The sequence below is a fragment of the Eutrigla gurnardus genome (genome assembly GCF_963514095.1).
Source record: "Eutrigla gurnardus genome assembly, chromosome: 20".
Classification (NCBI taxonomy): Eukaryota; Metazoa; Chordata; class Actinopteri; order Perciformes; family Triglidae; genus Eutrigla; species Eutrigla gurnardus.
Window position 1 is genome coordinate 22,162,821 of NC_139931.1, and position 14,207 is coordinate 22,177,027.

Sequence of the window (14,207 nt, forward strand, 5' to 3'; positions counted from 1 at the left end):
ATCACTGCAAATTGGAACTATCTCTCCCTGGATTTGAACAATATGTGACATGCGACACACGACAGAACAGATAAATGTCTTAGATAAATGTTACGGAAATATAAAAAATGCATACACTGCAAAACCACTGCCCCCACTGTCTAACTCTGACCATAACACTGTCCAGCTAATTCCAATCTATAAGACTGTCTTTAAAAGGAGCAAACCACAAACTAAGACAGTGACAGTGTGGGACAAGGACAGCATAGAAACACTTAAAGGGTCTTTTCTCTGCACAGACTGGGACATATTCTCTGATTTGGAGATTGATGAGGCTACAGAAGCAATTACAGACTACATTCATTTCTGTGCAGACAATGTGGTTACTAAAAAGGATATTGTTGTGTATCCCAACAACAAGCCTTATATCACCAAGAGTGTGAAGGATTGTATTAATAGGAAAAAGCTAGCTTTTAAAAATAATGACAGAGCAGGATTGAAAATGGTGCAAAGAGAACTCAACCAGAGGCTGAGGGAAGCCAGGAAGCATCACAAGGATATCATAGAGCAGACTTTTATGTCAATGGATTCAAAAAAGCTCTGGGACTCTATGAAAGCAATAACAAATATGAACACCACCAAGAAACGCCTCACTACGGATGATGATCTCGGGAAGGCAAATGAACTAAATGACTTCTTTCTCAGATTTGAAAACCACGACTTCTCTGTGAAATCTAATAATGTCATGGGAACTATCTTAACTGATGTAAACTGTAGGATTATAATTGATCCACTCAGGATTCAGTCTATATTTAAACATGTGTGCACTAAAAAATCCACTGGCCCGGACGGCATTTCTGCACTGCTTTTAAAGGCATGTGCAGAAGAGCTTATTCCAGCTTGGTGCCCCATCTTTCAGTGGTCTGTGGACTCGCACACTGTTCCTGCTTTGTGGAAAAAATCCACCATAGTTCCTGTAGCTAAGAAACCGTGCCCAGTTGATAATAATGATTTCAGACCTGTGGCCTTGACTTCAATTGTAATGAAAAGCTTTGAGAAATACATGCTATCTGTGCTTAAAGCGGAGGTCAACTTGGCACTTGACCCATACCAGTTTGCCTATAGGCAAGGGAGGGGCACTGATGATGCCATTAATAGCATCACTCACTTCACTGTCAAGCACTTGGAATGCCCAAAAGCATATGCACGGATCTTATTTATTGATTTTAGCTCGGCTTTTAATACACTTCAACCCCATCTGCTTATTTCTAAACTGAAGCAGATGAGTGTTAATCCTTTTTTAATCAAGTGGTATTTTTCCTTTTTAACCAATCGAAGTCAGCAGGTGAGAGTCAATAACACGCTCTCAGATTGCAAATCTATCAGCACAGGTGCCCCACAGGGTTGTGTGAGCTCCCCGGTCCTTTTTACATTGTACACTAATGACTGTACAAACAGCCACACAGGGAACCTTGTTTTTAAGTTTTCTGACGATACCGCCATCCTTAGTCTACTGCACAAAGACTCCAGCACTTTAGCCTATTTCTCTGAAATAGAAAACTTCGTGCAATGGTGTGATGCTCACTACCTCTCTCTGAATGTTAAAAAAACTAAAGAGTTGGTCCTGGACCCTAGATCAGTAGGGGACTATAGTCCTGTTGTCATACATGACTCCCCGATTGAGCAGGTCAGCTCTTACAAATACCTTGGAGTTCATTTAGATGACACCTTTAGTTGGTATGTGCATGTGGATAACTTGTGTTCTCGTCTACAGCAGAGATTGTACTTTCTACGCAGACTAAGAGTATATGGGGTAGACAAAAATATCGTGTTTTTATTCTACCAGGCAGTGCTTGAGAGCTTAATCAGATATGGGATGTCATCATGGTATGGCAACCTCTCCACAAAAGTAAAGACTAAGCTTGCTCGCCTAGTAAACACGGCCATGAAGGTCATTGGGAAAAGCGACAATCAGACTCTGCAGTCCATGTACGAGCAAACGGTTTTTAGACAAGCCCTGAGGATAGTGAATGACCCCTCCCACATCCTTCACTCAGAGTTTGACCTCCTACCCTCAGGTAGACGATACAGAGTCCCTCGCTGTAAACTCAACCGTTTTAAGAATTCTTTTATCCCAACTTCTATCAAATTTCTTAACGAGTCTGTGCAATAACTCTTATAGTGCTCTTACCATGGTGAATTTATGAGGTGTATGTATGTGCTATGTTGTGGGATGGGTCTTCCCAATTTTTAAATCAATCGTAATTTACTCGGTTAAAAGTTAATAGAAAAAAATAAGGGCAATTTAATTGGCAGGTACTTAGCATGTGCAGACTGCGACCCTGTGATTAAAGACCAGAAATAAATAATAAATATGGCTAACTTAGGAAATACACTCAACAAAAATATAAACGCAACACTTTTGTTTTTGCTCCCATTTTTCATGAGATGGACTTAAAGATCTAAAATTCATTCCAGATACACAATATTACCATTTCTCTCAAACATTGTTCACAAATCTGTCTAAATGTGTGATAGTGAGCACTTCTGCTTTGCTGAGATAATCCATCCCACCTCACAGGTGTGCCACATCAAGATGCTGATCTGACATCATGATTAGTGCACAGGTGTACCTTATACTGCCCACAATAAAAGGCCACTCTGAAATGTGCAGTTTTGTCTCACAGCAAAATGCCACAGATGCCACAAGCATTGAGGGAGCGTGCAATTGGCATGCTGACAGCAGGAATGTCAACCAGATCTGTTGCTCGTGCATTGAATGTTCATTTCTCCACCATAAGCCGTCTCCAAAGGCGTTTCAGAGAATATGGCAGTACATCCAACCGGCCTCACAACCGCAGACCACGTGTAACCACACCAGCCCAGGACCTCCACATTAGGGGTGTAAAGGTATACCGTATTTCGGTATACCGCGGTGGTGAAAAGCCACGGTGGTGATACCGTGAGATTTCCAAGCTCACGGTGACGGTAATTAATTAATTATTTATAATATTATGCGGCGCTGCAGCGCAACTCCACTTACACGAGTAGGGAACTCACAAATAAAACATTTCACTTCACGTTCACATTAAGATCAGTTGTCAGTTGTCACTCAGTCAGTCACATTATAATCTAATTTTACAGCTGCAGCAGTAGATTGAAAAAGCATTTCCTACCTGTGTGCTGTTCAAATGTATTCCGTTTAGTTCAGGGCGGGCTGCATGGTCAGCGTCTTTGATTCAGTGACAGTCCAATCAAAAAAAGTAGTTTTGGTAAACACACGCGAGACCCACATGATCCAGGAAGCTGGAAAAAAGCATGGCATGATGATGGCAGGCTCCGAACCAGAGGCAGATTTACCCGTGGCCGTGGGCCAGGTTGACCCGGTGTCCGCGACTTCACCACCTCTTTATCCTCCAGCCAAGCGTGTCCGTTCATTTGTTTGGGAGTTTTTTGGCTACCCAAAACAACCGGATGGATCCATAAAAGACGACGGAGAGCCGACTTGCAAACTATGTAACAGAAAAGTAGCTGCAAGATCGGCGAATACATCCAACATGATGTCCCATCTCCGCGAGTGGCATGAAAAAGAATATGCACAGCTCAAGTCCAAGCAGGTAAGATGAATCATTATAAATCCCACTGTAGCCGGTCTACCCTGTTTCATTCAAACAGCATGGTTATTGTTGTTGTACGTCGCTGTCATTCTCCGTGAACGGCATGGTCGTGTTGTCTACAGAATATGCAGATTTACAAGGCATCACTACGTCGCTTTGCAACGCTTTGTTCACTTGTAGATTAGTTGTTTGTTTGGCGCATGGCAGTGACGTCATGCCAGAGAAAAAAAAGATGAAAGAAAGAGAGAGATTGAAGGAAAGAAGGAGAGAGAGAAAGATGGACTATAATAGATATATGCACGGAGAGATGCATAATAGAGGGTGTGTGTGTGTGTGTGTGTGTGTGTGTGTGTGTGTGTGTGTGTGTGTGTGTAATATAAATATATATATATATATATGTGTCTGTGTGTGTAGGCTATTATATATAGAGAGAGACTTTAATGACTGAATATTAATAATTACATTTAGCTGACACTTAAGCATAAACCAAATGTAAGTTGTATTACTTTACATAGAGCATGTACTTAATTTTTTTGATCTCTTGTGTGGAAAAATGTTCTTTTAAAATATACTAATTCAACTGTTTTGTTTTTCTATTAGGAAGGGGATAGAGCTACTACGAGTAGGATGTCAGCGAGTCAGACCAAAATCCAAGAGTCTTTTGCCAAGGGTGGGAAGTGGGATCCAAAATCAAAGAAGGCAATTGAACTCAATCAAGCTGTGGCATATTTTATAGCAAAAGATATGTTACCTTTCCAAGTGGTCGAAAAACCTGGATTCCTAGCCCTGATGAAGAAAGTGGCCCCACAGTACAATGTACCAAGTAGAGTTCACTTTGGCAATAAAGAGATTGAGAAAATGTACAACGAATTACGAGCAACTGTGCAAGAGAAGGTGTCAGATGGGGTGTGGTTTGCAGCGACCACAGACCTGTGGACCAGCAGCTGTGGAGGCGGTGAACCATACATTAGTTTTACCATTCATTATCTCACCTCGGAATGGAAGCTGATGGCTCACTGCTTAGAAACCATGTACTTTCCTGAAGACCACACACATGCCAATATTATTGAGATGGTAGAGAATTTGCTCGGTGCTTGGAACATTAAGATGGAAAACATTGTCTGCTTCACAACAGATAGTGGCTCCAACATGAAGAAGGCGTTTGAAGAGAGCCCTGTGGAGTGGTTAAGCTGCTTTGGCCATAACCTCAACTTGGCCATTAATAAGACCATGAAAATCCGGAGAGTGGAGGATGCAGTCAGGTCCTGCAGAAAGGTGGTGGAAGCCTTTTCACGAAGTTGGAAAAAGAAACGGGAGTTCAAGCAAAAGCAGAAAGACCTGGGGCTGGGGGGCACTACTAGCCAATGTAGCCATTCTCTGATCCATGATGTGGTAACCAGGTGGGGCTCCACCTTTGAAATGCTGTCAAGATTCCTGGAGCAGAAGGAGGCTGTCTCCTCTGTTTTGACTGCAGACAGGAACTCACGCCATCTCATGCCCAGTACTGCAAACATAAATGCCATGGAGGACATCTGCCAGGTCTTTTCCCCCCTTCATGACTTCACAGATGCCCTTGCCTCAGAAAAAAGGGTCACCATATCAGCTCTGAAACCTGTCATGGACCACATCACCACAGAGATCCTGCTAGATTGTGATGAAGATTCTGCTCTCACCAAACAAATCAAGCTGGCAATCAAAAATGACTTGGAAGCACGGTATTCAGAAAATCATCTGCGAGTCATGGATCTCTGTTCTTTCCTCGATCCAAGATTCCAGGCTAGGTTCTCTGCCAATGTTGAAGACACAAAGAGGATCTGCATTGAAGAGGCCATGAAGCTCATTCCTCCCACAGCTGCACCACCAGGTATGTTCAAATGCCAAAGACACAATCAAATCAGTTAGTACAATTAAAACAATTAATTTTCAACAAATAATTTATGATTGTGAATTTGATTGTTACATCTCCAGAGCCTGCACCAGGAGAAGCTCCTATGGACAAGGCAGGGTCTTCAAGCAGTGAGAGACGAGCCAGCATGAAAACACTTTCTGGAATCCTGAAGCACATCACCACCACACGAGCAACAAGACAGGATGACAATCCTGCTGCAAGTGGATTCATGCCAGCATCCCAGAGCCCAGAGCAGAGGGTGACAATGGAAATCAACCTATACCTGTCCCTGCAACCCCTCAATGCAGATAATGATCCCCTGGAGTGGTGGAATTCCAACAAAAATCAGTTTCCACTTCTAGCTAATGTAGCAAAGAAATTCTTATGCATTCCCGCCACAAGTGTACCATCTGAGAGGGCATTTAGCACCAGCGGGCACATCCTCTCTCCCCTAAGGTCACGACTCAGAGTAGACAAGGTCAACATGCTGTCCTTCTTGCATCACAATCTGCCCTAATATGCTCATGATTGGTTTCTGTGTGTAACAGTTCTCTTACATCAGGTCATATTCTTATTTTGCTACAGTTAATGTGTACAGTGCAGTTCTTTAATAGCCTAACAGGGCTTAGTCTCAGGTTTAAGGGGTGTTATTTCAAGTTTTACTGTTGTGTAATGTACAGTAGCTTTTGGCCTGTAGCCCCCCAGGTTTACAATGTTTTATATTTATGTTCCTGATCCTGAGTCTGACTATTGCTTATTTATTCACCTGTGCAGAGCTCTCAGGTTTAAAATGTTTATGGCAGTCGAGTGACACCTCCAACTGTTGGTTGTTTACCTGTAAAAAGAATTCTTCTTCGATCATGATTCATGACCGTAATATTGGTTTCAGTTGAATAATTGTCTGGTGATTTCACACACACATTTTGCTTAAATAAAGCAGTTTTTCTTCTAAGAATGATACTTGTCTGTTTTGTTGGTTATTTCATGGCCCCTAGTACCAAAAAAAATCTTTAAAAAAATAAAATACCGTCACCGTGAAATACCGTGGTATACTGTACTAATACCGTCACCGTACCGTACTGCAAAATCCCATACCGTTACACCCCTACTCCACATCCAGCAGGTTCACCTCCAAGATCGTCTGAGACCAGCCACTCAGACAGCTGCTGAAACAATTGGTTTGCATAACCAAACAATTTCTGCACAAACTGTCAGAAACCGTCTCAGGGAAGCTCAACTGCATGCTCGTCGTCCTCATCGGGGTCTTGACCTGACTCCAGCTCGTCGCCGTAACAGACTTGAGTGGGCAAATGCTCACATTCGATGGCGTCTGGCACGTTGGAGAGGTGTTCTCTTCACGGATGAATCTCGGTTTACATTGTTCAGGGCAGATGGCAGACAGCGTGTGTGGCGTCGTGTGGGTGAGCGCTTTGCTGATGTCAATGTTTTGGATCGAGTGGCCCATGGTGGTGGTGGGGTTATGGTATGGGCAGGCATCTGTTATGGACGAAGAACACAGGTGCATTTTATTGATGGCATTTTGAATGCACAGAGATACCGTGATGAGATCCTGAGGCCCATTGTTGTGCCATACATCCATGAACATCACCTCATGTTTCAGCAAGATAATGCACGGACCCATGTTGCAAGGATCTGTACACAATTCTTGGAAGCTGAAAATGTCCCAGTTCTTGCATGGCCAGCATACTCATCGGACATGTCACCCATTGAGCATGTTTGGGATGTGCTTGACCGGCGTATACGACCGCGTGTACCAGTTCCCACTAATATCCAGCAACTTCGCACAGCCATTGAAGAGGAGTGGACCAACATTCCACAGGCCACAATTGACAATCTGATAAACTCTATGCGAAGAAGATGTGTTGCACTGCATGAGGCAAATGGTGGTCACACCAGATACTGACTGGTTCTGAGTCCCCAGACCCCCAATAAAGCAAAAAAATGCACATTTCAGGGTGGCCTTTTATTGTGGACAGTCTAAGGCACACCTGTGCACTAATCATGATGCCAGATCAGCATCTTGATGTGGCACACCTGTGAGGTGGGATGGATTATCTCAGCAAAGCAGAAGTGCTCACTATCACACATTTAGACTGATTTGTGAACAATGTTTGAGAGAAATGGTAATATTGTGTATCTGGAATGAATTTTAGATCTTTAAGTCCATCTCATGAAAAATGGGAGCAAAAACAAAAGTGTTGCGTTTATATTTTTGTTGAGTGTAGAAAATGTTTTAGATCTTTGAGTTCAGATCATGAAAAATGGGAGCAAAAACAAAAGTGTTAATATTTTTCTATAGCCAGGTTTTTTAACATTTTTAACATTTTGCATTTGTGTCAATCAATTGAATTTGATTGACACAAAATAATCTTAAAGCAACATTGTGATGTAATGATGAATAAGGTATGATAATTATATCTTTTTTTTAAATGTTCCTTTCCTCCCACACAGACAAAAGAAAATGCCAAAAACACCCGGGCAGAAGAATACCTTAGACCGATTTGTTAAAAGATGTAAGAACACAGAGGAGGACAGGGATGGACGAGAGGAGAACAGGAATGGAAGAGAGAACAAGGACAGAGGAGAGGAGAGCAGGAATGACAGACAGGACAGGGACGGAGGAGAGGAGGACAGGAATGACAGACAGGACAGGGACGGAGGAGAGGAGGACAGGAATGACAGACAGGACAGGATCAGAGGAGACGAGGACAGGAATGACAGACAGGACAGGATCAGAGGAGACGAGGACAGGAATGACGGACAGGACAGGGACGGACGATTAGACAGCCTTTGTAAATAAGAATTTGTCACATTTGCATTATCTGATCATAATTCTGTCTGCCTGTCTGTCTGTCTGTCCTTTTTATGTACTTTCAGTGAGTTGAACCCTCTGGAGACCAGCCAGGCCTCCAAAAGGTCAATATATACAGTCAACAACAACATCATGTGATTGTGTATTTGTGTAATTGCACAGTTTAAAACACTATTTATTTTACTTTTTATTCATAAATAAGTGCTCAAATTTTTTTCCTCGCGCTTTGCGCACTCGCATGGTTTTGTACCTCACCAGTTTCATAACCCTGGTTACAGCCCTGCTGGTCAGCGCTTAAGATGAAACTAAACAATCCCAATTTTACACCCTATGAGGACAGACATATCAAGACGGATGTTTTTTTGTCCTTTTTCCAAACCTTAGCGTGCTTAAGCTGCATTGTTCGGGCTTGTACGGGCTGCATTAGGACTGACGGCTGATCCCAAATTTAATGATGTCCACCTGACTGATTTTTCTCTTTTTCTTAAACTGAGCTCTATAATGCGTTTTGTGCTTAAGCTGCATTGCTTGCTTGCTTGTTTGAGGGCAAAAGTTTAAGTGAAATGTGAATACAAAACTGCTGTTTCACTTTTTCAGTGTTTGGTGCTAGTACAACAACACTGGTTTTCAACAAGTTGTACTTAACGTGACAAAATAAAGTGTTGAAAATATTTTGTTTGCTTTGTCTAATAATTAAATGATTATTAAATGTCATTAAAATGTTAAAAAAAACAAAAAAAAAACGAATTGAACGTAATTGTATTATACAAATAAGTTTATTTGTATTAACATAATTTAGTTTAGTTATTTGAAGCTAATAATTATTAGTAATTCTAACTAAAGTATGAGTAAACTATTCAAAATAGTTTAGTAAAATCAACGTAACATTTTTAATAAAGTAAATAAATACATTTTATGTAAAGAAAACTAAAAATATATCTGTATTTAGATGAATTTATTTCATGCAACCACTTATTTATTTGACACTTAATTATATGAAAAGTTAACTAGGATCTTTTTTCGTGGTGTACACATAAATTAAACACATCTTGTGACTATGAAATGCCAGAGTTAGTGATGTAGAATTAAATGTTTGGAAGGGCTACTGATGTTGGGGGGTGGGGCGGTGGCTTGGTCCAAGAACACCGGACTTTAACCACGAGAACAGTTGTTTTGTTGTCTGTACCTAACGTAGGTTTTGTTGTCTGAAGATAACTTTGATTTAAGAAAGAAACCTAAAGATTAAATTTCACAACTGCTTCATAAACTGCCACAATGACTGTTGGAAGTTTTACTTTTGAGGGGGATGTCAAATTATATTAGTGTGTGTGCTTCTAAAAATATGAAGCTTAACACTGCACACATTATAAAACACAACCTCCCCACCACAAACATAACAGCAATAGTAACATCCTGGTGGAAAACCTGATGCCTTTGGCAAGAAATCTGAACAGGTAGAATAGTAGTAGTAGAATAGTTTCCCACTAAACAATTAGCCCTGGCATAAAACCAAAGTCACACAGGAATGGAGTAATAACAACGTTGAGTCAGACTCCAGATCAACGTAAACATTGACTTATCCTTACCGTTTGCATATGGGTTGACAGTCTTCTTATTTGTCATTACTCTGGCTGTTGCATTGTTGACCTACAGTAGATAAAGAGAGATCACAGGTCACCATACTTCCATGTGAGTGCTTCTTAGAGTCACTCTGCATGCATGTTTGCTGATGTAGTCAACAAAGAAAGCAGTACACTGGATCATGGCATGTCATCTGAGTGTTTTTGGAATTGCATTCAGAAACACTTCAAACACATCCAAGACAAATCAGCTTCTTTCTCATTTGCATATTGTCCATCTTCTGATGTTGTGTGGCATGCTCCCCCCAGCTCTAGTGACATTTCAATAACATAAGTAAAGTAAAGAAAGAAGAGATGCAGTTGGCAAAATGATGTTTAGTAAATGTGTAGATGCATGCATTGGGGGTTGGGGGGGGGGGGGCAGTATCTTGGGAGCATTATGCAACATCCAGTCCACCTTCAAACAAACTGTTAAGATGAAAGCAACATGAAGCATTCACACTCAGATTCTCTAATTCATTGTAAGAATAATTCAAATAAAAAACAAAGAAGATAAACCAACCAAGTCAATCAGTCAACCAATCAAATCATTCCAATTTCAAACAACAGCTGACGGGGTAAACAAAAATCTGGGGTGCATTTTCTAATAAAGTCAAACAAAATAAATGAATAAATGGGTTTCCAACAATCTCAGATAGATGTGCAAACGAGTTCAAATGTCAGTCAGTGTGGCTGGCACACGCAGCTTCAGGAGAACACTTAGTGGATGGGAACGCACGCCGCCACGCAAGAACCATGTCAGGATACAGCATCAACCAACCACAACTCAAAAGGAAATGTCACATGAGCGTTAGCGTTGCAAACGTTCCAAAAAGAGAGTGGAAATGCTCCCAGGATGGCTGGTTGGCCCACACTTACCATTCCCAACTTGTTAGTGCACTGTTACCATGGTAACTGTGTTGGATGGGGCCCTAAACAAGCTACCGTTGAAAGGATGGTGGGGAGGAAGGGATGAAAAAGCAATAAGCAGCATCTTACTCAGGTGGCCAAAATTTTTTTGCAATCATTCCACTGCACAAACGCTCTCTTTCAGCAGTTAACTGGTTTCTTAAAGCGGAGGTCCGAGCATTTAGTCGGAACAAGCTGTCTTCGTCCATCACACTGATTTGGACAAAAACTTCTCATATTGGCTCAACTCTTCCATTGTCTCTTATACAACCAGTGAAGAACCTCTGAAGATACCATTTTTTTCAGTACATAATTTTAGGAATGAAACCAAAAATTATATAAATGACGGTCATCTTAACGCATATTGATCAACTACTCCACTGATAGTCGCTACTGGGGGATCTGCCGGTTTTGGTTCGAGGGGCAGACACACATTTAAGAGTAGGATTAAAACTTTCCTCTTTGACAACGCTTATAGTTAGGGCTGGCTCAGGTTTGGCTCTCAGTTATGCTGCTATAGGCCTAGACTGTGTATTTTCCTGTCCCTGTCCCTGTGTTTTCTCGTCTTGCAGGTCTCCCTGGATCATGGACGTGCACCGACGCTGTGGTCTTGTTTGACTCTGACTGCTAGTATTAAAGAGGCTGACTATTGATGAAAGAAATTGATTAAAATCTGTATTGTTACTAACTCAACTCCTCCCAGGATTCCGACGCAGACTGCTAAATGGTCAGTCAATAGTCAGGAGTCAAACAAGACCACAGCATCGGTGCAGTCAGGATCAGGTTCCAACAGCGACAAAATGGCAACAATTAACATAAAATGTCTGCCGTTCTGAACATCCTGCTATGCGGTTTTGAATAAGAATGTCCCTTCTTACTATTTTATTTCTTTGGAAGGAACTCTGGTGGAGAACCCAGGGAAGACCAAGACCAAGCTGGAGGGATTTTCATTTCTGGTTCCCTTAGGAAGAGCTGGAGGAAGTGAACTTGCTATGGTGCCTGGGCATTATAGCCATTATCAGGTACAACCATATAGATGGATGATATTATATCTGTAGGTGTCATAAATGGAGTTATGCTTCAATGCAGGTGGTGTTGGTTCTTCATCTCAGTGGACAAAACACATTGAGATAGCAGTTAACTATGAATCAGGTTAGTTTGGAACCTTGCCTTTCATCTTCAGATGTCTATATTATCCTAGTGACTTCCTCAATGAGTAAGATTAAAGTACATTTTAGGGGGAGAAAAGATCATTATTCATTAAACATTTTTCTTAAAGTCCCAGTCGGCAAATTTTTTTTATCATATTCACTGAAGCTGACACTATGCTCCGATAGAACAAAATAAATCATCCGGTTTTAGAAAAAAAAGCACACCTCTACGTGCACGTAGGGCCTGTTGTTTGTTTTGCAAAAATCCGACAGCGCCCGGATCATCCTGTCCAATCAGCACGCAGGGCTGTGTTTGTGCACACACAGAGCCCCTCCCCCCTCGGGTCGTACCACTATCACAGGGGGGAGGCGGAGGGAAGTAGCAGCAAGCTTCCAATTCCTCGGTTAAAAACCGAAACGAGGAAGTCCAAAACAACCAAGGAAAAGAAAACACCGGTGGAAAATAAGGAAAATAAGAAATATGCAACGGTGCCCATGATAAAACCAAAGTCAACATCGGACCAGCGTTTCAGAGGTGGATTGATCTAAGGGATTTCAAAGGGCACGGATTCGGGGGGAGGAGCGTGAGAGTTGTAAACATTCAAAATCTGACAGAGTGCCCTCGATCCGCCGGACTTGCCGACTGGGACTTTAACATTCATGGCCAAACTCCAAACAATCTTTGGACTTTCTTAAACACATCGATGTGTCTGTATAATGCTGGGTAGTGTCACTTTTAAACCTTTGCTAATGCCAACTGCCTTGCCATTACAAAATCAAGTCAAACAGGAAAAAGGAAAAGAAATGAAACAAACAAACAAACAAACAAACAAACAAAATTCACATACAATTGTGTTGTAGGGTGGTGACATATATTTGTGTTTGGGTTAATGAAAGTGCACAAGGAAAGGGAATTAATGAGTCTAGGATGACTTGACAGTTTGATGTCATGAGAAAGATAAAGAAATTGGATAAAGGCTCATACACACGCACACACACGCACACACACACACAGAGGAAAAGGAGGACAGGGAGAGTGATGGGTATTCGAGAACATGCACCTCTATTTTACGGCCTTCTACCACAGTGCCGTGGAGCTTCTCTCTGGCCCTGTCAGCGTCCACGCTATACTCGAACGTTACGAACCCAAAACCCTGAAAGAGGCAAGAAAAACGTCCACATTATTGTTCACAGATCAACAATTCAACCCCGTCTCTGTTCCCATACAACTAAACTACACTCTCTGTCACGTTAACCAAACACTCTCAGTTTGCAACACGTGGTTAATGAACTGAACCTGAATTTCCAATTGAAATACATTAGTTTGACTGTTAGGGGACACAAAAAATGGCAAATTCATGTCCATGTATGCAAACTGGCATCAGGCTGCGTTTCCTGGTTACATGGTGAAGAACATCAAATACAGAAATGTTATCACTTCTGCAAATTTCATCTTGTTCCCAAATCAATTTTAGATTTTTGACGACCATTTAGATTTCAGTCTATTTATCAACATCACAGCTCCGATGTAAACAGGCTTGTTGGTTTCCTCAAGAGCTGGTCTACATCAAGTGTACCACATTCACTTTGGTTTTACTGAAAATATACATAGTGATAACGGCTGTACAGTTATGTGAAAATGTAATCACCAGAGGCTGAAGCATGAATATATATTCCATTGACAATTTTAATTTAAAGCTGTGTGGTGATTGATTCTGGACCAGAACAGTCAAACAGAAATCAATCCAACAGAAACACCATGTACCTTAGAACCTCGCTCGTTGAAGATAATTTCCACATCCAAGATTTTGCCAAATTGCTGTAAAGACAAACAGAAGATGAAATTAATTATTTTTATTCTTGTCATCAATTCAACAGAAAATTCATTTTTATTCAAATGTTGAGTAAAACATAGTCCTGGGTGTTGTACTTACGCCAAACATTTGCCTGAGGTCTGGGTCTCTGAACCTGAAGGGGATGTTGGAGACGTGGAGTCTCTTGGGTTGGGCCTTGCTGTCTGTGCTTTCAGCTACAGTCTGTGTTGGTGGCTGACTGTCCGTCTGGGCGGCATCGTCTGTCTGCTGGAGACACAGAGGAAAAGACACTGAGACATACGGAATACAAACTATCAAGTTTTTTTGACAAGTGTATGCATTTCAGCAACAAGGAATTCTGTTTTGTCTTTAACTTCCTGTCAGTAGGAATGTGTCC

General features: G+C 41.5%; 1 protein-coding gene across 2 annotated transcripts in view; it reads right to left on the minus strand.

The window, feature by feature from the left end:
* rbfox1 (RNA binding fox-1 homolog 1) overlaps positions 1-14,207 on the minus strand; it is a 238,237-nt gene that overhangs the window by 64,733 nt on the left and 159,297 nt on the right. For both annotated transcript variants that reach the window (XM_084036241.1, XM_084036242.1), the window contains exons 3-6: positions 13,931-14,077; positions 13,762-13,815; positions 13,058-13,150; positions 9,904-9,964 (exon numbers count right to left, since the gene is read on the minus strand). In XM_084036241.1, the coding sequence (XP_083892367.1) occupies positions 9,904-9,964; positions 13,058-13,150; positions 13,762-13,815; positions 13,931-14,077 (355 nt within the window). The remainder of the gene's footprint in view (positions 1-9,903; positions 9,965-13,057; positions 13,151-13,761; positions 13,816-13,930; positions 14,078-14,207) is intronic.